Source organism: Ursus maritimus, unplaced genomic scaffold, assembly GCF_017311325.1.
Source record: "Ursus maritimus isolate PB19 unplaced genomic scaffold, ASM1731132v1 scaffold_6, whole genome shotgun sequence".
Taxonomy (NCBI): domain Eukaryota; kingdom Metazoa; phylum Chordata; class Mammalia; order Carnivora; family Ursidae; genus Ursus; species Ursus maritimus.
In genome coordinates, this window is record NW_024426774.1 from 78,778,550 (window position 1) to 78,801,633 (window position 23,084).

General features: G+C 41.1%; 1 protein-coding gene across 4 annotated transcripts in view; it reads left to right on the top strand.

Annotated features, from left to right (window-relative positions):
- The window catches only part of IL18R1 (interleukin 18 receptor 1), a 37,450-nt gene extending 25,605 nt beyond the window's left edge, over nucleotides 1-11,845 (top strand). For 2 of the 4 annotated variants that reach the window (XM_040623649.1, XM_040623653.1), the window contains 5 exons: nucleotides 3-123; nucleotides 1,611-1,750; nucleotides 2,908-3,069; nucleotides 7,548-7,706; nucleotides 9,670-11,845. In XM_040623649.1, the coding sequence (XP_040479583.1) occupies nucleotides 3-123; nucleotides 1,611-1,750; nucleotides 2,908-3,069; nucleotides 7,548-7,706; nucleotides 9,670-10,025 (938 nt within the window). In that variant the 3' untranslated portion in view covers nucleotides 10,026-11,845. The remainder of the gene's footprint in view (nucleotides 1-2; nucleotides 124-1,610; nucleotides 1,751-2,907; nucleotides 3,070-7,547; nucleotides 7,707-9,669) is intronic. The other 2 variants (XM_040623651.1, XM_040623650.1) reach the window with 2 other exon arrangements.
- Nucleotides 11,846-23,084: the final 11,239 nt, after the last annotated feature.

The following is a 23,084-nucleotide window of genomic DNA, read 5'->3' on the forward strand; positions in this document are numbered from 1 at the left end:
AGGGAAAGATGTAGAACTCAACTGCTCTGCTTTGGCGAATGAAAAGGATGCAGTTTATTGGAATGTGTGGGAAGAAAATGGAAAGGAACCCAATGTACATGAAGAGAACATAACAAGAACTAGGTATGTGCATGTGACGTATCATTTATCACGATATATACAAATCACATTCTGTTGTAGATACACGATATGAAAAAACACCAGAGTCCTGGACATCTGGCTCTTTCCATAGTTTGGCTACTGTGGACATTGCTGCTGAAAACATTGGGGTGCATGTGCCCTCTTTGAATCCATATGTTTGTATCCTTTGGATAAATATCTAGTAGTGCCATTGCAAAAACAAAAAACTAAAAAAAAACAAACAAAAAACCCAGAGTCCTGAAGCAGTGATTGAATGTTTAAGTTTAAATTTTAATGAAATTTACATATAATTACTGTGCTCTATGTTGACGAGTTCTGCAGAAATCTCTTGCCAAGATCTAAGCTAGAAAAAGAGGGTCAGTGAGGCTTTTTCTCTTCACCTCACAAAAGTAGCTTTTGGGGGCGCCTGGGTGGCACAGTGGTTGAGCGTCTGCCTTCAGCTCAGGGCGTGATCCTAGCATTAAAAATAAATAAATAAATAAATAAATAAATAAATAAATAAATAAAATGTATCTGAGACAATTGGAGGCTACCGTGGGCACCGTGCCCAAGTACTAGAAACACCTGCTGCGAGGGGTGCGGCAGGTGAGTGACCCCACCTGGGGAAGGCTTTCACGGGTTGTCACTGGCAGGGAAGCAGATACCACGCGCAGTTGCCTTGCTTCAACGACAGCATAACTTGGATCTTGTAAGAAGAGAAAGACAGCTTGCTGCTGGCAGTTGTCTAAGTCATTTTCCGACACTCCCTGAGCAGCTTAATTGGTATTTCTCACGTGCCTGTGGGTGTGTCTGAGAATAGTGCCTTTTTTTTTTAAGATTTATTTATTTATTTTAGAGAGAGGGGGAGGAGCCGAGGGAGAGGGAGAGAATCTCCACACTGAGCCCAGAGCCCGACACAAGGCTGTATCCCAGGACCCTGAGATCATGACCTGAGCTGAAATCAAGAGTTGACTTCAACAGACTGAGCCACCAGGTGCCCTGGATAGTGTCATTCTTCAGTTTATTTTCAATGCTGAACAAAATACAAGCAATCTTTAGGATCCCGTGGAGAAGCCTGATAGGAATCTATATTTATGCCAAACCATTGGCAGCCTTGTCACGATCAGTGGAGACCTCCCCGTGGGAGGAGCGCTAACTAGTTAGGAGAAGAGAAATAGGGGGAGATAATTGAGAGAACATTTTCTCGTGTTTTCAACTCAACATCATTTCCTTCCAGCATTTTCATTCTGGGCAGTGCACAGCATGGTTCCCCAGGTGGTCTCAGGACGCCGTTTCTGTCTGCCCTGAGGCTCCCTGGAAGAGCTGAGGTTCATGGTGGCCCGGACTCTGAGTACCCATCAGAAAGGGAGGGCTCCCCGGAGCCAACAGATCCAGTGCTTTTGTGTATTTGCATATATGAATTCCTCTTTTGTGGGTCATGTTGCTGGCAATGACCAAAGCCTATCACTGGATTAGTTCCTCTTTTACAGGACTTCAGATGGCAAATTGTATGCATCAAGAATATTGAGAATTGAGAATATTAATGAAAAAAATCTGAACTTTTCATACAATTGCGCTGTGGCCAGCGAGGGAGGCACAGACACCATAAGCTTTGTCTTGGTGAAAAAAGGTATGAGAAACTTTTATTTTGGAAGTTTGTGGAAGCTTAGAACGTTGCTGCTGAGAGACCCCCTCCCCCAAAGATCACCACTCCTTCATTTTACAGCCCAGGAAGCAAGCTTCCGAGAGGTGAAATGGTTTACCTTGTGTCACAAGTATTTGGGCTAAACTGGGGCTCGGTCCCCTGCTGGAGTCTCCTGTGCATTGATTTCATGCAGAGAAGGAAAACACGAACTCTAGTCTTTCATTCTCAATCATATTGCAGACCCAGGTAGAAACCAGGGGCCCTGGACAGGGAAGCAGATGCAGCCTGGAGCAGAGATATGTGGCTGGGTGTTGTGGGGCAGGCAGGCAGCTCCAGCACACCCACAACAATGGGAGATAAGCTTGCAGCTCGGTGTAGGATGAGGCCATGATACTGGGTGTACTGCCGTCTCCAGCCTACCTGAGCTGGGCACTGGGCACGGGGGGCCCGTGGCTGTGGTCATTCATTCAACAGAGATTAACCAAGGCCTCCCTTCCTTGAACCCGTCCCTGCACCTAGCAGGTGGACACTTGCTGGCTTACATCAGTGGACTCCTAAAGTTTTTCATTGCCTACCTGATGGAGCATTCCAGAGCCATCCCCCTCCATCCACCGCCAATACAGTACAACCCAGGGCCATTGGCCCAGTAGCTGCTCAGAAGTGGCTTCATATTATGGATGAAGACACTAAGAGTTAAGGAGATCAGTGATGGACACAGAATAAGTGATGGAGCCAGGCAGAGAGCCCAGACGATCTCAGGTCAGCACTCGCTCTCTCAAGACAATGCAGTTCCATTTATGTTCACAACATACTATCTGAGACGTAGGCTTGGGTCCCTCTGCATTTCATCCTGGTATCATATCACCCTAGAGACTTGCCTTCCCCAAGCAGGGATAGGCTATATCACAATGTTTTCAGTTCTTGTCTCTGAATATCCTTGTACACATTTTTATTCTTTAAAAATTGGAGTAGAAAGATCAGTACTCTGGACTAAAGGCAGGAGTGTGGACTAAGTCGATGGGATGTGTTGGGTAGACAGCTGGATTGGTGTTCATTGTAAGCACTGACAGCCATGGTGTGATGGTGGATGGCACTGGTAAACTGACTTTCACTTATTATTCCCATTTTCTTTTTCTTTCTAGAAGATATGGTCGATATCCCAGGCTACGTCTTCACCAGAGGAATGATCGTAGCTGTTCTGATCTCAGTGGTAGTTGTGTGCCTCGTGGTTATAGGTGTCATTTATAGAGTTGACTTGGCCCTATTTTATAGACATTTCATGAGAAAAGATGAAACATTAACAGGTAACGAATATCGTAATACTGGGATTTCTTATCTAATGGTTTCATTAAGAGAACAAATAAAGAAACATTAATCTTCATTTCATTTTTGATTCTATTGTTGTCTTCAAGTGTGATAGAGGTTTTCCATAGGAAAAATTGATTTGAACGTATCATCCATCACGAACGTTGTCTAGTATCATCTTTTTTCGTGCTTACTTGTATGTTGCCAGAAATTGTTTGCCAAGCAATTGTTAATTGTTTTTTACATGTATGTCATGTCCTCCTAAATGCATTGTGAGATGCTTGTGCCCAGGGGCTGTCATTATTCACACACAATCTGGGGACCTCATACAAAGTGCACATTCAATAAACTTCATTTAAATAGAATTGAATTGTATTATGGTTCATTATTTTGACCTGACAAAGGAGACTGCCTGTTGTATCTGCAAGAACCCTGAACTAGAAGCCAAATGACCTGGGTTCTAGCTTCCTAGATCCGTGTTCTTCTCTACAGCTGTTTCTGTCTGGTGACTCTGTGTCTCAGTTTCTCTATTTTTAAAGGTAACTTGAAGAAGTCCTCAGGTTTCCAGACAATTGCTGAATTGTGTCAACTATATTTTAATAAAAAAGATAATTCTTGAAGTAAAAAAATCAGTCTAATCCATTGCACTTGCTGTGTGTGTGTGTGTATGTGTCTCTGTGTGTGTGTGTGTGTCTGTGTGTATAGTTTAAAATGGTGAAAGTCTAATAAATGATACAGTACAAAATTGCCCTGTCAGCCTGTCCCTTGTCTGTGTTCCCCACTTCATCTGCCACTGATAGTATATCCAAACACATATGAATATAGGGTCAAATTCCACTCCCGTGTTAAAAACAAATCTTGGCAAATTATGTACACCGAACTTGGCTTTGCTATGCCTCGGATGCACTTCCGTATCCGTTCATAAAGCCTCCTATTTGTTAGAGTTGTACAGTGTTTTATGTCTGCAGATGTATCCCTGTTTGTTTGGTCACCTTTTGGGTTATGCACGACCTTTCGTTATTACAGAAATGATGTGACAGAGAGTTTTGTAGAGTCATTATTTCATCGGTGCAGTGCAACTGAAGGAAAGATCCCCCGAAGTGGAATTGCTGGCAATATTAAAGGGTAGATACAGTTGTTAATTGGATAGACATTGCCAGTTTGCCCTCCCTACTACTACACTCCTACCACCTTCAAAGAATGGGGGTAACTCTTTTCCCATGGCCTTACCCACAACCTTTTGGCTATGTGCCAATCTGATAGGTAAAAAGTTACATCTCAGTGTAGTTTTCATTTGCATTTCGCTTACTATGCAAGAGCATAGTAATTTTTCATTTGTTTAAGGCTCATTTGTATTTACTTTCTCAGAGTACCCATTCATATCCTTTGCTATTTTTCTATTGGATTGTTGGCCCTTTTTTTTTCTTGTTTATTTCTAGGAGCTATTTATATTTTAAGGAGGTTAGTCTATTGTCTATAATATGAAATGAAAATATTGTTCCCAGATCGTAATTTGTCTTCTGACTTTGCTTAGAGAAGTGTGATATGTGGAAGATTTTTTAAATTATTCTTAAAGTATAATTGACGCAGCATTATATTAGTTTCAGGTGTACATTTTTATCATTGTGGAAGATTTATTTTTAATGCACTCAAGTTTATCCTTTTATGGTTTCTAGATTTGTGGTCACAAATAGAAAGACCCTCCTGACCTCAAGTTATGAAAGAAGTCTCATGTTCTTCCTGTGAGATTGTTCTAGACTCATGATTCACATTTTTACAGCTTTTAGTTAATAATATCAAATTAACAAAGCTAATTCATTCAGCTTTGAGCCTGCGTGTGTATGCAGTTTGGGGGATGGAGAGAAATGCTACAACCAAGAGGTCTATTTTTGGTACTTTTTGAACAGGTCTCTACTTGCACGGACCAGAACATATCTCAAAATGGGCATTCACTAATATCTTTCTATCTTGAAAGAAGGTTTTTTTCTCCTCTCTGCTGTGTTTGACCCAAGTCACAGATAATTTTTTCAGTTCGCACTTCCTGCCTCCCAGTGTGGCAATGCATTAGCAAGCGTGCCCCGTGACAGGGATCAGTCATGAAAAAAGCAGAAAGAGAGACATAAGTACAAAAACGAAAACTTTCATAGCAATTCGATATTGCTGCAATATCCAGGAATGTTTTTAGTATTGGTTTTTGAAGGATTGGAAATGAAAGAAACCAATCAACCCAAACCAGTCAAATTAAATGAAAACACGGGCATTCGCCAAACACAGTTTGAGAAGCGCTAGCCTGACTCCTTAAAGTCCTAAATCCCCACTCACGTGAGGGTTTCGCTCATACAGAATCCAAAATAATTATTGTTAGCCTCCAAATACCTTATCTTAAACCCTTCACTTTGTCAGATATCAAAGCCCCAAGCCATTCAATGACCTGGGTGTAAAGTAAATTGTAATATAAATTACAAGATTTGCTAAACCAAGAAGAGAATTGCTTGAAATTAGGCATTTGAAAATTAATCAGTAGTTTAAAAAACCATTTTTCATTTCTCGTGGGTAAGAGTAAAGCTATATTATTTGTCCATCACCATATAAATTTGACTGAATGGTCTGCCTGGTTTATTGCAATTAGTAACATTGTGATTCCCCCCAAAAAAGTACCCTTTAAAAAATGTACTTATTATTTCTTACATCTTTCTTGGTGCCTGTTTTAATCACTGACATAATGACTGCGAGTGTAAGCACCATGTCTTACACTATTAAGTAGCTGTATTTCACAGCCATCTAACAGAATTACTCGGGAGACCCACTTACTGATTAAATTAGGAACTGGCTCTGTTTTTACCAACTTTTTCGACCTTCGACATGAATGTGAATTCTGCAGATTTTACCAAAATGTCCTTGCTTTTGTATGCATGAAATTCTGCAAAGCAATTGCTTTCCATCAACAATAGGTTCGCACTTGAACTGCTGGAGCTGAATGCTCTAGGTAGAATTGAAGGAGCTTTGCCAGAAACAGAAAGTGTTGTTTTGTGAGCCTGGGTGCCGCTGAAGATTAGGGGCTGAATTGTTGAGCATACGTGATATGGCACCACAAAGAACATGGACCTAGAATGGTTTTGTCCTATTAGATTTTAATAAAGGATCCAATAATATTTCGCTTTCAGCTCAGTAGCAAATTCATAATCCCAATAGTACATGCAAGGATAAATCCAACCCCTGTACCATCTAACCAGTTATCACGGGATAGGGATAGACCATCCCCCCCCCACTTCCCCTTCTACCTCTACCAATCCCAGTTAGCATCAATTGTATCATTTAGGACCTAACTCAAAATTTCCTTTTTTCAGCAAGCGTGTTCCCTAGAGATCACTCTTTGGTTTCTGATCACGTTGATTCTGTTTGTTTTGCTGTTTTGTAACAGTCTCGCTTCTGTAAATGTGCTATTTATAAACGTTTTCAAGTTGTTGCATTTGGCTGCTTTGTCTTCTCAGATAGGTTGGGTGAAGGTAGAAGAGAGGTGATATAGTTTTGTAGTTACCCAGTTAGTACAATGGTCTTTGTTATTTAGGTAACTCTTTCGACTTGACTTTGTCCCGTTAGCCTCCTAAACACTGCTTCATTATCAGGAATTAAATAGGAGCAGATGTTATTATCAATGAAAACCTTTCAACAGACCGGAAGTTTTTATATTGGCATCGAGGAGCATATAATATTTTTAAATATTGTGATAGCATGGTGTTTAAATCACCTCTATTGTTTCTTCCCTCTCACCAGTGTAAACTCAGCTTTGTTTCTGTCTTCGCTTTCCAGTGGGTCATTTTGAGCGTAGGCATATTAAGATGTTGGTAGAAGTAGCTGATACGAGAAAGTCAAGGTGAGATTTGCTTTCCACTCCGGCAACAAGGAGATAGCTGGGCTCCTTGACCTTTTATTGCCTTTAGATTCCTTTAGTTCCTGGATCTTCATGCTTGTGGTTCTCCCCATCCCTCTATGGAGTCAAACAGTGAGAGTCTTAATGTACGTGCTTAAAAAACAATTTGCTAATTGGGTGCTTGATTAGCGTTTAGGTTTGTGGAGGCTATTTTTTTGTCTTTAATAATAGGTGAATTTATTTCTTGTCTTTGACAACTTAAAAAATCAGAGATAAAGAATAATGCCTAAAAAGAATCATAGAACCAAAAAATATTTGATGGACCTCACAAGTTACCTGTTTAAACATTCTTGTTCTATTTTTAAATTGGTTTTCTAGCAGAAATACTTTCTGTATTCTTTTTTTGAAGGGCTTCATTGAGTTCTAACGATATACAAGGGACTGCACATATTTAATGGGTATGATTCGAGGAGTCTAGACAGGAGGGTGTTTTATTTAATGTTTTCCTTTACAATGGTTCTGCTCCCATTTGTCACGACTTTCACCCAAATTTGTACTTAAACTTTTATTTGCACTGTAATTAAAAGAGTAAACCTTATTTCCTAGATGGGAAAACATACGATGCTTTCGTGTCTTACCTAAAAGAATGTGGACCCGAGAATGGAGAAGAGCACACCTTTGCTGTGGAGATTTTGCCCAGGGTGTTGGAGAAACACTTTGGGTATAAATTATGCATATTTGAAAGGGATGTAGTCCCTGGAGGAGGTAAGAAAGGGAATACCAGATAGAAAACTAGGGGAAAGATTTTCTTTTTAAAAGCCGAATAGTGCAGCCTTACAAAAGGTAATCCTGTTTCGCTTAAAAACAAACGAATGAACATGACCCTTTAAACCAGAAATAATCAGCTAAATCAGTATACTCGATAGTGAGAAAACAAGCCAACTAGACTGCTTCTTAGAGTGGCCTCTCTGGGGTCCGGGCTCTTCGTCGTGCTTCCTAGTTCTCCGAACCTTTGGGGAAAGGACATTCCACTTTCAGAACCAGACCCAGAATCGGCATTGTCCTGAGGCATTTATCTAGAAACGCCCCACAGTAGGAATACCCCTCTTGGTAATATTTTGTACAACAGGACCAGTTCCTAATTTAATGCATGATCCTCTGGACTATAAACATGATTCATTCTTACCAGAAAATACTTGTTCTTTAGTGGGTTGACACTGGTATGAAAATTACAGTAGAGGACAGGAGAGTCGGAAAAGGATAAATTAAGGGAGACTGGTGATACATGTTGGATTTTAGTTACGCAATTCAGTATCTGAATACAAATGACCATAAAAGATATATTGAAGTGGGGCGCCTGGGTGGCACAGCGGTTGGGCGTCTGCCTTCGGCTCAGGGCGTGATCCCGGCGTTATGGGATCGAGCCCCACATCAGGCTCCTCCGCTGTGGGCCTGCTTCTTCCTCTCCCACTCCCCCTGCTTGTGTTCCCTCTCTCGCTGGCTGTCTCTATCTCTGTCAAATAAATAAATAAAATCTTTAAAACAAACAAACAAACAAAAAAAGATATATTGAAGCAAATTCCAGTTCGAAGCCAAGAAATTTAGTAACACGTGCATATTTTCTCTGAAGTCTTCCAGAGCAAATATTTGAAATCTGGTATCAGAATACTTTGGGTGCTGATGCATTACCAAAGATACAATATACGTGTTTCTACCGCCACCATCATTCACTCAGCCAGCATACTGAGTGCCAGCCTCGGGCCGAATTCTGAGCTGGGCATGGAAGACATAGCAGTAAATAAGGAATAGCTGTGGGTTTTTTTTCCCTCCTAGATTACAAATGAGAAAGGGAAAATACTACCAGTTAGAAGGAGATAATATACTACTTTTTAATAAATAAATAAATAAATAAATAAATAAATAAATAAATAAAATAGATTTCTTCTTTGTTCTCAAATGAAAATAAAGACTGTATATTTAATTGTAAATAGTTGGGATCAAAACCTCTATTGGAGAAGGGGTAGTTGACAGAAGTTGACAGTCAATCACCCATGGGTCAAATCCAGGCTATCAGCCTTGTAGAAACACAGCAACGCACTGTTTGTTTGTGTGTTGTCTGTGGCTGCCTTTGAGCTAAATAGCAGAGATGGGTAACACAACGTCTGACATAGTCACTCTCTGGCCCTTTACAGAAAGTTTGACAACTTCCGGTCTGGAATCATGGTGGGATATATATATATATATATATATATATATATAGTCTTTAAATTCGAATTTCAGTGTGGTCCTCCCTGCCTGCGGAGAGGCAAGATAGCATCACGGGACTCCAGAAGCAGACTGCCTAGGTCCTGATTCTGATTCTGCCATTTACTGGCCGTGTGACTCTGGGCGAGTTACTTAACCACCCTTACTTCGGCTTCCTCATCTGTAAAACGGTGGTGATAACGATACTTTCTTCATAGGGTCCTTGTGATGCTTTAATGAGTTGATATACATAAAACATCTAGAAGAGGGTTTGGCGCAGAGTAAGCGCCAAGTGTTCATTATTGCTGTTACCTAGATGATTGTTTTTAACAGGTGTATAAAGTTGAGAATAGTGGTTTGTCTTGAAAAACTTACTAGTGAAGTAGAGTTAACTAATACAAAATTGGACCGTGCAAAATGAATTTCGTTTCCTGTCTGCCCTTTTAGTTCTCTTTAATGACTATGCCACATCTTGCATTTTCAGCTATTGTTGATGAAATCCACTCACTGATAGAAAAAAGTCGAAGACTGATCATTGTTCTAAGTAAAAGCTACATGTCTAATGAAGTCAGGTATGAACTTGAAAGTGGACTCCATGAAGCACTGGTAGAAAGGAAAATTAAAATCATCTTAATTGAATTTACACCTGTCAGTGACTTCACATTCTTTCCCCAATCACTACAGCTTTTGAAATCTCACAGAGTTCTGAAGTGGAATGCTGATAAACCTCCATCGTATAACTCAAGGTTCTGGAAAAATCTTCTTTATCTGATGCCTGCAAAAATGGTCAAGCCATGCGGGGCTGAATCTGAGGTCTTGCCTGTTCTTTCACGGTCCTGATCTTTAGGAAAGCTGAACGTAGGCAAGAACTCTGACCCTCTGGACCCGAAGTGGACAAGCCTGTTTTTTACAAAGAGAACTTACTAAAACTATTTACCTCTCTGAAAATCCTACTTACGGTTTAAAGATGACAGTCGTCATTAGGTTGCCAGAGATAAGACTGAACATTGAGCTGTGGTCATGTGCTCCCAGAGGAACCTGGGATTCCAAAGCGATGGATCTCCTGTTTCTCCCTCCTCCACAACCGGCTACAGGGGCTCATTCTCAATCCATGTTCAGCCACTGTGAAGCTGGGCACAATACCTTAGGCCTTATAAAAAGGGCACATCTTTACGTTTTTCATGCTAATGATTGAATTAAAGGATTTTAAGTTCGTGAAGCGGCATTTTCTATGATCCAGTAGGTGATGTAAGAGCGGGAATGGTGCCTTCGCTCTCCCACAGTGCGGCCTGCCTCTAAGCACCATGGACAGTGCCTGGGACGGGGCAGAGAGCTGGTGTGCATAGGGGACCGAGGTGTGACAGGGCCTCGGCCTCAGGACACATTTAATGTGTCCCGGCCACAGCTGCAGGCCTAGTTATTGGAAGCCCCCTAAAGCACTGCACAGGGCTTGCTTAATCGGGCCTGTTTGGAGGGAACTTCCTCCAACTGTTTTATCTTTCATATGAGGCACACATTTGAATTCTCTGGGTTCTTTTAAAATGGTCCAAAAGTTTTGTTGCTTTAACAAGAATGTTTATAGACAGGATGGGTGCCAGATCATATCATCCTTGTTACCCATTAGTCACTATTATCCATTAGGCACAGCAAAATAACGATAGTTACTTGCTTCATTTGTAAAAAATGACATATTTAAAATGCCTTTAAGCTGGAGGCAGCATGGCGCGGTGGTGGAGCACAAGCCATGCGGTCAAGACACTTGAGCTCGAACCCTGGGCTTGTGACCCCTGGAAACTTTGAACCACTCTGCGCCTCCATTTCCTCATCTGTAAAGTTAGAATTTATAGTAATTGTACCTACCTCACAGGGGAACTAAATGAGTAAGTACAACTAGAGTACTTAGAACTGTTCTTGGCACAGTCTTAAGAATATATGTGTGGCTGTTACTACTATTATTCTGAATTATTACTATTAACTGTTCATTATTAATTGTTAGATGAGTTATTTAGCAGTGAACTAAAATGGAAGGCTGAGAGCAGGAAAGAGAAAGAGATCTGGAAGGAAGGTAGTTTTGACTTGAGGACATTTGTATATAGAGAGAAGCATATCAGGGGCGAAAGATATTTCTCCATTAGATGCGTGAAACTTTGACAAGGTGAGCCCAGCACTTTGGGTCTTCTCGCCGACCTTGGCAGTCATGGCTGTCCATGGAAATCACTGAGCAAGTGACAAATATCTGCCTTACACAGAAAGGAAAGAGTTGGGTAAACCTGGAAGCCTGGTTAGAATATATGGGTGCAATGTGAATGTTCCAGAAAGGTTTAAAGCAGAGACTGTTTACAACAGCTGTAGTAGATATTGCTGAAAATCAAAAAATTGAGATTTTATTAGATTTTCGGTGTGAGAAAGTGATATGCTTTTGTAGAGCTTAAAATTTTGTGTGCTACTTGGGTGGCTAAAAAAGTATTAGAATTTAATTACCAACTTAATGTTTTATGTGTGAAAACATACGGTCTAGAGAAACTTTATTGCTCTCATCAGAGTCTCTAACACAGACTGACTTTACTTTTCTCTTTTATTGTGTGTGCTATAAAATACATTAAGTGTATTTTGTATTAAGTGTGTTAAATACATATATTAAACATATGCTTTAAAAGACATTAATAAGCCATTGGTCTAGTGCTCTTAATTTTGGAATGCCTCTTGATGCCTTTTTCACTTACTTGAGGATTCCACTTCCTCATTCTCAACATAGATTCCCACTTGTTTTAATAAGCAATGGTCATTCAAAATGGACTCCTCCATCTATCTTCTTCAGCTTTTTCTAATGTCACATGACTTTGTGCCTACCTTCTTTGTTGTACCCTCCATCCAGAGCAACAGAATTCCCTTCTACAAAGCCACGAAGCCACTCAACACACAGCAGGAGTGTTAGCTCCTCACATGCCAGTTAATTCATGTGTATATTTTGAAGCTTAAGTGCAAACAGTTCCAACTAGGACCAATAAATAACTATTATTGATAGAATAACAGCGTTCTCTTCTGTGGATTCAAGTGTCTTTAAACTGTGGGGGCCATTTCAGAGAATCCGTAACCAGCCAGCTCTCTAAGATGTATAATTATTCCATGTATGTCTATTGTGTACCGGAAAGATTTATAAAAAAAAAGTTATGATCTCTTAAAACAAAGAGAGAGCTTATTTGCCACATAGTCCAAACCCAGGAACCTGAAATGTGTTAAGTCTGGGGATTTGGCCCAGGTCACATAACTAGCAGGCGTGACAGCTGGGCCAGAGAGGCACGACGTCTCTTCTCTTTGGGGTTACCTGTCGGACAGTGAGTCTTGAGACAAGTTTTTGGAGAGTTCAGGCACTTTCCTGGGTGGGGTCACCATACACTACGGGGGTCTAGGGCAGAGTCTACAGAGAGGAAGCACGGCTACTTAGGACGAGCTCAGAGGAGAATGAAAGAGTATAAAGGATCTTCAGCCTTTCTTCTAGGCTTAAGGGTAAGGATAGAGGGGGGAAATAGCCCTCAAGTCCTGCACAGGATGAAAATGTATACTTGACCAGAGCATGTCCGCTGTGGCACCCGCCATGATACAGGGAGTTAGACCTCTGATGGGTACTAGGAGCTCATGTTATGTTGATGCCAATGGTTGGCCAGAATGCTCAGCGAGGCGCAGAGAAGAGGAGCTTCCCTGAAGCTATCTTGTCTAAAGCAAGGACACTGGCAAACCAGTGCCCAAGGCCAAGTTGAATCATAGCCTTAAATTCTACGAGGAAATACCTGAAGTGCCCCTAAGGGAGGAGACACAGCGTTTGGGGGAAGCCATCTTTCTGAGCAGAAGCTACTCTGAGAGGTGGGCTCAGGAGTAATGGAGGGCTCTTCAAAGAGTGAGCAAGCCACAGATCTAACAGGAAACCTTGTGTGTGTGCTGTGGGCGGGGCACACGATCTTTCCTGAATGCTACACCAGTAATAACCGCAGTCCGGGCTGGGGGCTCAGAGATCAACATCTCAGTGTGAGGCTTGTGACAGCAAGATTTTATCTCTTTACTATCTTTACCTATTTTATGGTTGCTCATACACACCCAGGGAATGTGATTTGTGTTATACTCATTTATACATCAAGATATACAAATTGATATGAACAGACACTTTTCCAATGAAGACATACAAATGGCTAACAGACACATGAAAAATGTTCAAAATCATTAGCCATCAGGGAAATTCAAATCAAAACCACATTGAGATACCACCTTACGTCAGTTAGAATGGCAAAAATTGACAAGGCAGGAAACAACAAATGTTGGAGAGGATGTGGAGAAAGCGGATCCCTCCTACATTGTTGGTGGGAATGCAAATTGGTACAGCCACTCTGGAAAACAGTGTGGAGGTCCCTTAAAAAGTTAAAAATTGAGCTACCCTATGATCCAGCAATTGCACTCCTGGGTATTTATCTCAGAGATACAGATGTAGTGAAGAGAAGGGTAATATGCACCCAATGTTCATAGCAGCAGTGTCCACAATAGCTAAATCGTGGAAGGAACAGAGATGCCCTTCAACAGATGACTGGATTAAGAAGATGTGGTCCATTTATACAATGGAATATTACTCAGCCATCAGAAAGAACGATTACACAACATTTGCAGCAGCATGGGTGGGACTGGAGGAGATTATGCTAAGTGAAATAAGTCAAGCAGAGAAAGACAATTATCATATGGTTTCACTCATTTATGGAACATAAGAAATAGGAAGATTGGTAGAAGGAAGGGAAGAATGAAGGGGGGGTAAACAGAAGGGGGAATGAACCATGAGAGACTGTGGACTCTGGGAAACAAACTGAGGGCTTCAGAGGGGAGGGGTGGGGGATTGGGATAGGCCAGGGATGGGTATTAAGGAGGGCACATATTACATGGTGCACTGGGTGTTATATGCAAACAATGAATCATGGAACGTTACATCAAAAACTAGGGATGTACTGTATGGTGACTAACATAACATAACAAAAAATTATTATAAAAAAAGAAATTGAATAAATAAATGTCTATCTTTAAAAAAAGATATACAAATTGATGTGTGTGCTTAATAACTAACGATGAACATGTTAAGAATAGTCTTATGTGTACATCTTCTCACATTTTTGCTAGAATATTTTGCGAATAGATTCCTAGAAGTAGGATCTCTGCATCAGAGGGCAATGCATATGTACTTCGTCTTAATATTGCCTTTTCATAGGGATTGTCCTTTTGAACTCCCATTAGCAATGTAAAGGAGTACGTACCTTAGCTTTTGCCAATTTCTCTGTAAAGAAAATGATCTTTTTCATCTCAGTTTTTGAAAGATCTTTACATATAAGCTATTAAGACACTGCAATGAAGTTGCAAATATTTTGTGTTCCCAATCTATCACTTGTATTTCTACTTTGCTATTGATATTTACCCATTTCCTGGTTATAGAGGAATTTACCCATATTCCAATATCTGTATATATTCACTTTTTAAAATTTAGATTTTCAATTCATTTGAAATTTATTCTGGTGTCCAGTGCAAGGAATGGATCCATAGCAATGTTTTCAACATGGCGGTCTAGCTAGCACAACACTACTTTTAAAAAATATCATCTTTCACCCACTGATACAACTTCCATTAAATTTTCATATCCCATAAGATCTATTCCTAGACCATCTAGTCTTTTCTGTTGGTCAACTTTCTATTCATGTGATAATACCAAACTGTTTAAATTATAGAGATTTTTAATATCTTGTAGTGACTACGTCCCTTGCTGCATGCATACCAAAACTCCTATTTTTCACTGATTTTCTGTAATTTCTCACTTGTTTTTTTCTTCCTAATGAACTTTATAATTAGCATGCTTAACTCCAAAGAAAAACCTGATGGCATTTTATTGCGTTCACATTAAAATTTTTAAGTTAACATAGGGAGGATTGATTTTTTTTTTTTTTGAGGTTGTGTCTACCTAACCAAGAACATAGAATATCTTTCTCCTTGTTTAAATCTGTATTTGATTCTTTCAGGAGCATTTGATAGTTTTTCTTTTAAAGATTTTAGATATTTCATGTTAAGTTCGTGCTATTTTGCTATTAAAATGGTATCTTTCTTACATCTTCTAAACTTTTTGTTTTCATCATCTACACTTTATTGAATTCTTTGTGCATGTAGTGATTATTTAATTGATTCTTTGTTTTTTTCTCTACATATAATCATATCATCTGAAAAAAGAGATGGGCAATTAGGCACAATTAATTAGAGATAAGCAATTAGAGACACCGGAATTGGAAGGGAATTCCAATGCCTCTAATTGCTTTTTCTTGTTTAATTACATTGGCAATTTACCCCATGTGAAATAGAATTCAGTCATCCAATGACAATATACGTTTCAGTTACTTATTGCTGTCTAACAAACTACCATAAAACTTAGTTGCTTAAACATAACATTATATTATTATTTCTCACAATTCTGCAATCTGATTGGGCTCAGCTGGACCATTTTCCTGCTCCATGTGGTGTCTGCCGGGCTGGAACATTCAGGATGTTCTTCACTCACATGTCTGAAGCTGAGATGGTTGGAGCAACTGGAGTCTGACCAGACTTCTCTCCCTCTCTCTCTCTCCCTCTCTTTCCCTCTCCCTCCCTCCCTCCCTCCTTCCCTCCCTCCCTCCCTCCTTATGTTTTTACAACCTGGCTAGCTTGGGCTTCCTTACAGAAAACAATTTTAAGATATTTGGAATTCTTGTATTGTGCCTGGCTTCCAACAGAGAGGAAGGAGAAGCTGAAGCACTTTTAAAGACTGGGTTCCAAGCTGGCACATTGTCACTTCCGCTGCATTCTATTGGTCAAAACAAGTCACAACGTCAACCCAGATTCAAGGACAGGGAAAATATACTCTACTTCTGGACATGTAAAGCAGAATGCATGTGACGGGGCAGAGGAATTGATGGCAGCTATTTGGGGAGACTATCCCCACAATGCCTATACTAGGATAGCCCATCTCCTGCAAATAGATCCAAATCCTATTAAAGCGATCAAATTCATTATCAAGGTCTGCATTAGGATCTCCAAAACTTCAGAAGGACGGCTTTCACACCCCAATTCACCCGAATCCAGTTCAACTCAACAGTTATTGAATACCTATCATAAACAACACCTTATGTTTAAACTTCTCCTTCCATCCTATCCATGTCTCTCCCCAGCCACCAGGTCTGCTGCCTTTCTTCTTGTCACTGTGCTGCTTTCACAGGACACTGTGAGCCTGGAGCTTCACATGCCTGGAATATCCTTTTAGCTGCTTCCTATGACCTCTCTTGGAATACGTCTGAAAAAAGCAGTCGCATCTTTTCGAATCTCAGACAGATTTTTATGATCAGTGGCAGATAACTTTGGGGGGCAATTTCTGGCTGTAATTGCTAATTCCTTCTTCTACCGTTCTGCCCTCACCCCAGGTAAGCACTTACTTTGTCTTCATCTCAAAGTAAACTTAGTCTTCACCGGTGTTTTTTTCTCTCCTCTAGTTGTATGTAAAGATAGTCGTGGAGCTCCGATGTGCTCAGATGAATCAGCCTTATCTTTGCCAGAATATAAGACTCTTGAGGGAAGGTGATATCAAGGCTTAAGCAGTATGCTTTCTGGACAGCACTCTTTTGGACTAGTGTGGTCTCAGGGTCCTTACTAAGCAATTTCAGTTGTTCCTATCGGTTGGAGAAGGAAGGGAGGAATGAAGGGGGGGGATGTAAACCGAAGGGGGGATTAACTGTGAGACACTATGGACTCTGGGAAACAGACTGAGGGCTTCAGAGGGGAGGGGGTGGGGGACGGAATAGGCCGGTGATGGGTAGTAAGGAGGGCACGTATTGCATGGAGCATTGGGTGTTATACGCAAGTAATGAATCATGGAACGTTACATCAAAAACTAAGGATATACTGTATGGTGACTAACATAACATAATTAAAAATTATTATACAAAGATAAAAAAATAAAACTGCAAAAAAAAAAAAAGCCTCTCATGGGGCTCCCTGCTCAGTGGGGAACCTGCTTCTCCCTCTGCCACTCCCCCTGCTCATGCTCTCTCGTTGGCTCTCTCTCTGTCTCTCTCTCTCTCAAACGAATAAGTAAAAATCTTTTTAAAAAATCAGAATTTAAAAAAAAGCAAAAACAAAGGAACAATGGTGCTCTTCATTATATGTTATATTTTGAAGCTTTCTTTATTAATAAACAGGTGCCAAAAAACTTCCGTGATTTTAGACTTCAAATTTATTTCCCTCTCTGTCAATAAATTATTGCTTTATATAAACAGTGTGGGAGAGAGATTTTTTTCCTTCTCCAGAATTGAAGTTGGTCATCAGAAAGGCTTAAGCTTATATCTGAAGGGTTACACTTTCAGAGGTTAGTTTTACAAGACAAAAAAGAAGACAAAAAACAAACAAACAAAAAAAACCAAAGTTGAGAAATGGAGTGCTAATATTCTTTACAGGAAATTCCTGTAAAGGAAACAGACTGACTCATTCTTTCAACTCAACCTAACCACAAACCTTGTGTAGTCGAGGTGGTTGGTCAGAGAAGAGTTTTAGATGCTTCATCTTCAGGACGTTTCCTTCTATCGGTACAGGTAGTTAATTTGATTTTTCTCCATATGACCAAAGATTTGGCAAAGACAACGGTTATTTGCAAAATAACAAATGTTTTATTTTTTTCTCCGGGTAGAACTCAATATTTCCGAACATGTGTGAGTTAAATGGCTGTTGTGTCTTCCCCAGGTATTTTTCTGGCTAGGAAAAGATATATAGTAGAACTCTGAAAGTGGATATTCTCACATGTTCTTCAGCTGCAAAAGCTGGCAGTTGCTGAAATAAGGACTCAAAGTTCCTTCCCCTTTTTTAATGTCTTAAGAACAGGAAATAAAAGTAAGAATTGTTTTCACTAGATTTCCTAACCAGAAAATATAAGTTGAGAAAAGAGCTTAAATAATTTTCAAAGTGGATTTCTAACACGATTCCTTTTCATGAAATTTTTTAAAGCTTTTTTTAAAGATTTTTTTTAAAGATTTTATTTATTTACTTGACAGAGAGAGAGAGAGCACAAGCAGGAGGAGTGGCAGGCAGAGGGAGAGGGAGAAGCAGACTCCCCACTAAGCAGGGATCCTGATGTGGGGCTCCACCCCAGGACCCTGGGATCATGACCTAAGCCAAAGGCAGATGCTTAACTGAGCCACCCAGGCACCCCTCATGAAATTTTTTATAACGGATGTGCTCTCTGAGAAAATTTATATCTCCCTATCTATAGAGTCTTCACTTTATAAAAACATGATAGTTATCAAAAAACCGACATGTAGTGATTTGAACATTTTGTGGGTATTGGTTAAGAGTAGAGGGACTCTAGATGTTTGCCAAATTCTAATGTTCATCGTGACGTGACCATAAGATCAAGTGAGTGAGAGCAGGCGCTACACACTGGATTTTCCGTAATTCCCAGACAATGGGGTATAAAGCTAACATGGACCACGTGAAAATCATAACAATATTAGTTGAATTAAACAGTTGCTATTACACTAGACCAAATCTATGTATGTACCTGTGTTCTCTGTGTGTAGTCACTGCTGATCCTGCAGGCAATTACAAGATAGCTTTTTTTTTTAAAGATTTTATTTATTTATTTGAGAGAGAGAGAAAACATGAGCAGTGGGGGAGGGGTAGAGGGAGAGCAGACTCCCCGCTGAGCTGGAAGCCTGACTCAGGGCTCGATCCCAGGACCTGGGATCATGACCTGAGCTGAAGGTAGATGCTTAACCAACTGAGTCACCCAGGTGCCCCTAAAGTAGTTTGCTCTAACAGTAGGATTTCCATTCCTAAAGCTCTGTTGACAACTGCCTTCTCCAGCATTTTCTTCTCTTTTGCCTTATCCCATCAAAAACTTTGGTCAACAAAAATTTTAGTTTGGTGTTAACCGAAGATAGTTGAAGGTGTAGCTTTGGCCAATGGAGGTGGGGAATCATCAACCTCTGACAAAAGAATTGTGGCTCTCAAAGAGCAGATATGAAAATGTTTTGGAGAGATCCTTCGGGTACTTGAAGTTGCCTTGTTGGGCTCTCGTCTCCTTCTGTGAGGGGGTAGCATGTGGTGATGGAAAAATCATAGTCTCTGAGACCCTCTAAATCTGGACATGAATTCTTCTTTTTATACTTACCAGATGTGTGATTATCATTAATAGTGGGGTCCACTATTTCAAGCAACATGAGCTTTGGTTGTCCATTAGTAAAATAGAAAGACAATCATCTTCCCATATGTGACCAGAAAATAAATGAGAGCAGTGAACTATGTTCAGTGACACCTGCCCATGGTTTTAACTACCATCAGCAGAGACTCTACATACTGTTTTGTATTAAGATGCCCTAACTCAATAAACCATATACTCTGTACCTTTTGTGATTCCTTATGATTCTGAAGGCATTTTGGTAATGGTGGAATGAGAGTCATCACCTAGACGTTAAACAGTCTTAAAAAGGTAGATGTTGACAAGTCACACAGTGTGTTATCCCACACAAATGGGGTTTCCAGAATAGGCTTGTCCTTGTGTTGTTCAGTTGCCAACAGTGCTGACAACAGCTTTTATAACTCAGCACAGACCCATCTCTCCAGGCTCTATTCTTGTCCCTGAGTGGACTTCCCAAGAATGCTTCCTGGATCATAGTGATTGCCCTGACCCTTGTTTATAATGTAGATTCCAATGTTCTCCTCAAGATTCTGATTTAATATGATTTGGAAGAAATCTGCATTTTTAATCAGTGTTCCAGGTGATTCTTGTCATCAAGAAAATTTGAGAAACGATGTCCCAGAGACAGAGCTATATAGTCTGGAAACAGCTCCAGGCAGCCTGGGGTCCTCGGTCAGCAGGTGAGTGCATCATGGGGAGAGATTCTGTTGACTCAAGGTTGGGATCAAAATTCCTGGGGTCTGGAGGCTGCGGGGTATGGTAACCAATTGGCTATAGGCTCAGACATTCAAGCATGGAATCACGGAATGTTAGAGCTGAGATGATCTTAGTAATCATGTTCTCACGGTCCCCAAGCCAAGGAGATTTTAAAAAATACACATTTCCTAGATTCAACCCCAGAAGTTCAGATTCCCTAGCTCTAAGGTGAGGAACTACTGACACAGTCCAAATCATCCATTTTGCAGATAAGAAAACTGAAGTACAGAGGTGGGTTAGGTGTCTTAATTGGAGTCAAGTGAATGGTCAAAACTAGATTGATATGCGTTCGCTCCGATTCCTCCTGAAGAGTTTTGCATTTATCGGGACAACAGATTTGATTGTGACTTATACATAAAGCTTTGTCCTAGGATTTGAAGCTAAGATTTCTGAAACAAGATCCCTGCTCTTAAGGAGCTCCCAGTCTAGTGTGAGAACACAGCATACACGATAACAATGCTACTGTGTGTGGGTTAACTATGAACAAGGAGTTACTGAGGCCCTGTTCTTAGCCAGGCACTATTCCTGGAGAGAGCAGACCCAGCTCCTCCTGGCATGGAGTTTCGATTCTAGTTGGGGCAGAAGTTTTTAAAACAACATATTTTGAGACCGTACTGTGAGCGAAGACAAAGTCCTATAAAATGTGTAACAAGAAAGTTGCTGGCTGGTACAGTGGCGAGGAGGGAGGGATGGGTTTCGTTATGCCAATGGCCAGACAAGGTTTCTCTGGAGAAAAAATGCAATATAAGACACGAGAGAGCCGAATCAAGTCCCTCGGTGTTTTGCAAATGGTGGGTGGAATGGATTTTTTTTAAAGATTTATTTATTTATTTTAGAGAGAGGGAGAGAGAGAGAGAGAAGGAGTGAGAGAGCATGTGTGAGTGAGCAGGGGGAGGGGCAGAGGAAGAGGAAGAGACAGAATCCTCAAACAGACTCCCCACTGATCTCGGAGGCTGACATGGGGCTCGATCCCAGGACCCTGAGATCAGGACCTGAGCTGAAGTCAGACGCTTAACCGACTGAAGCATCCAGGCGCCCCTGGAATGGATCCTTTATCTCATGTGCGATCCTACTGATAAAGTCTGCAGCATGGAAACGGCATGCTCAGGTTTGTTTTTTAGGAAGATGCTTCTAGAGGCTGGAGATGGGGAGATTATTCTTTGAGGTAAAGGAAAGAAAGGTGAAGGGGAGACCACATCTCAAAAGACAGTTGCTGAGCCTGCCTTGTTCCTTGACCATGGTCCTTGTAAGAAGAGCCACCAGTTGTCACCAACAGAAATAAACAATTCAATGACTCTAGTCCCCGGGCCCGGCTCTCTTCAAAGTGTTCCGCCATCTCATGAGGCCTCTCCTCTCCTGAGCGTGCTCTCGTCTCCACAGGTCAGGCACCAGTACTCTGGTCCCCTGCTGGGTAAACTGGTCTGGAGAGATCTTCCTCCGCCCTGTATGGCTCTGCAGCCTCCTGTCCAAGCCTGATCTCTCCGTGGTTTTAGGGATTCTACCTCTTCCTACTTCCCACTCTCACTTGTACGCGACCTGCTAACCTGCACTCATTCCCCTCACTGCTGAACGGCGTCTAAGCTTTGCCCGTGTCAACAAATGCTCAACGCCGCCTCCGGCTTCCCTGCACAGTGTTGCCCGTAGACTACACGGCTTGTCCCCACCCTTCACGTTCCTTCCGCTGCTTCTTTCTCTTGCACTGCTATCACCTCACCCCCGGCCCTCGCACAAGCTGATCTGATCTATCAGAGCCAAACCTAGAGGACACTTCTCAGTCCTCTTCATGCCAACTCTATAGCTTCTGACACTGACGTCCCATTTTGCCTCCAGACTTTCTCTGTGCTTAGTATCAGGATGGTCTCCATGTTCTGCTTCTTTTCTTCCTTTTGGGTTTATTCTTTTTCATTTCAGCCTTGGCCTTGACCCACCCTCTCCCGGCTGGTGTTCTTCAAGAAAATCTGTCTGCCCTCTCCTTGCAGCTTACAAACGCTCCTGGCTTGCATTCCTCCTCATGCCGTTGACCCCCAGAAGCATTTCTGAGTCACCCGCTGCCTTTGCAGTGTTCCAACTGGGTCCCCAAAGACTCCTCAAGCTCAATGTTTCTGTTGGAGAAACATTGCTTATTAATAAAAAAAATTATAGATATTAAAATTTCTCCTTCCTGCATCTGAAGATGTTGGAGACATGGGGTGTGTGTGTGTGTGTGTGTGTGTGTGTGTGTGTTGGAAAATGGTCAGAAATGAAGAATTTCATAAGATGTGGAAAGCCCAGTATGTATTTATGAGAAAAAAGTGGAGAAACCTGGAAAGAAAGGTTCTGGGAAGGTTGGGGGTGGAGGCAGTGGTCACAGGAAGGGCCAGTGAAGGCAGGGAGGGGTGAGGAGAGGAATTTGCCTGGCTGGTTAGATGTGGAAAGAGAGGGAGAATGATTTTGTCAGCTTCCTAAAGCACAGTGGTATTGTGGGGAGGTTTTTAAAGGGCCAAGTGACATTTCATGTAACTTTTCTTCCTTTTCTTTCCTTCCTTTCTTCTTTCTTTCTTTCTTTCTTTCTTTCTTTCTTTCTTTCTTTCTTTCTTTCTTTCTTTCTTCTTTTTCCCTCTTTATTTTTTCTTCTCTGTGATCACTGTATTCAGTTCTATCTTTCATCCTCCTGTAATCGCTTATTTGCATGTTTGTGTTGACAAAGACTCTTTCCCTGACCAAACTTCAGTCAGGCTTCTCTGAGACCTCTTCTCCATTAGGCCCTGAACCCCGCCCCAGTCGTATGTCTGGTCTTACCAGCTCATTCTTAGCAAAGCGTCCTGCTAAGTCATCCTCCTACCCTTGATATCTAAACCCTCGACTCACCTCGAATGAAGAACTCCGTTAGGTCGGTTTAGTAAGAATCCCTCTACCTTTGGTGTCTCCTTAGTAAC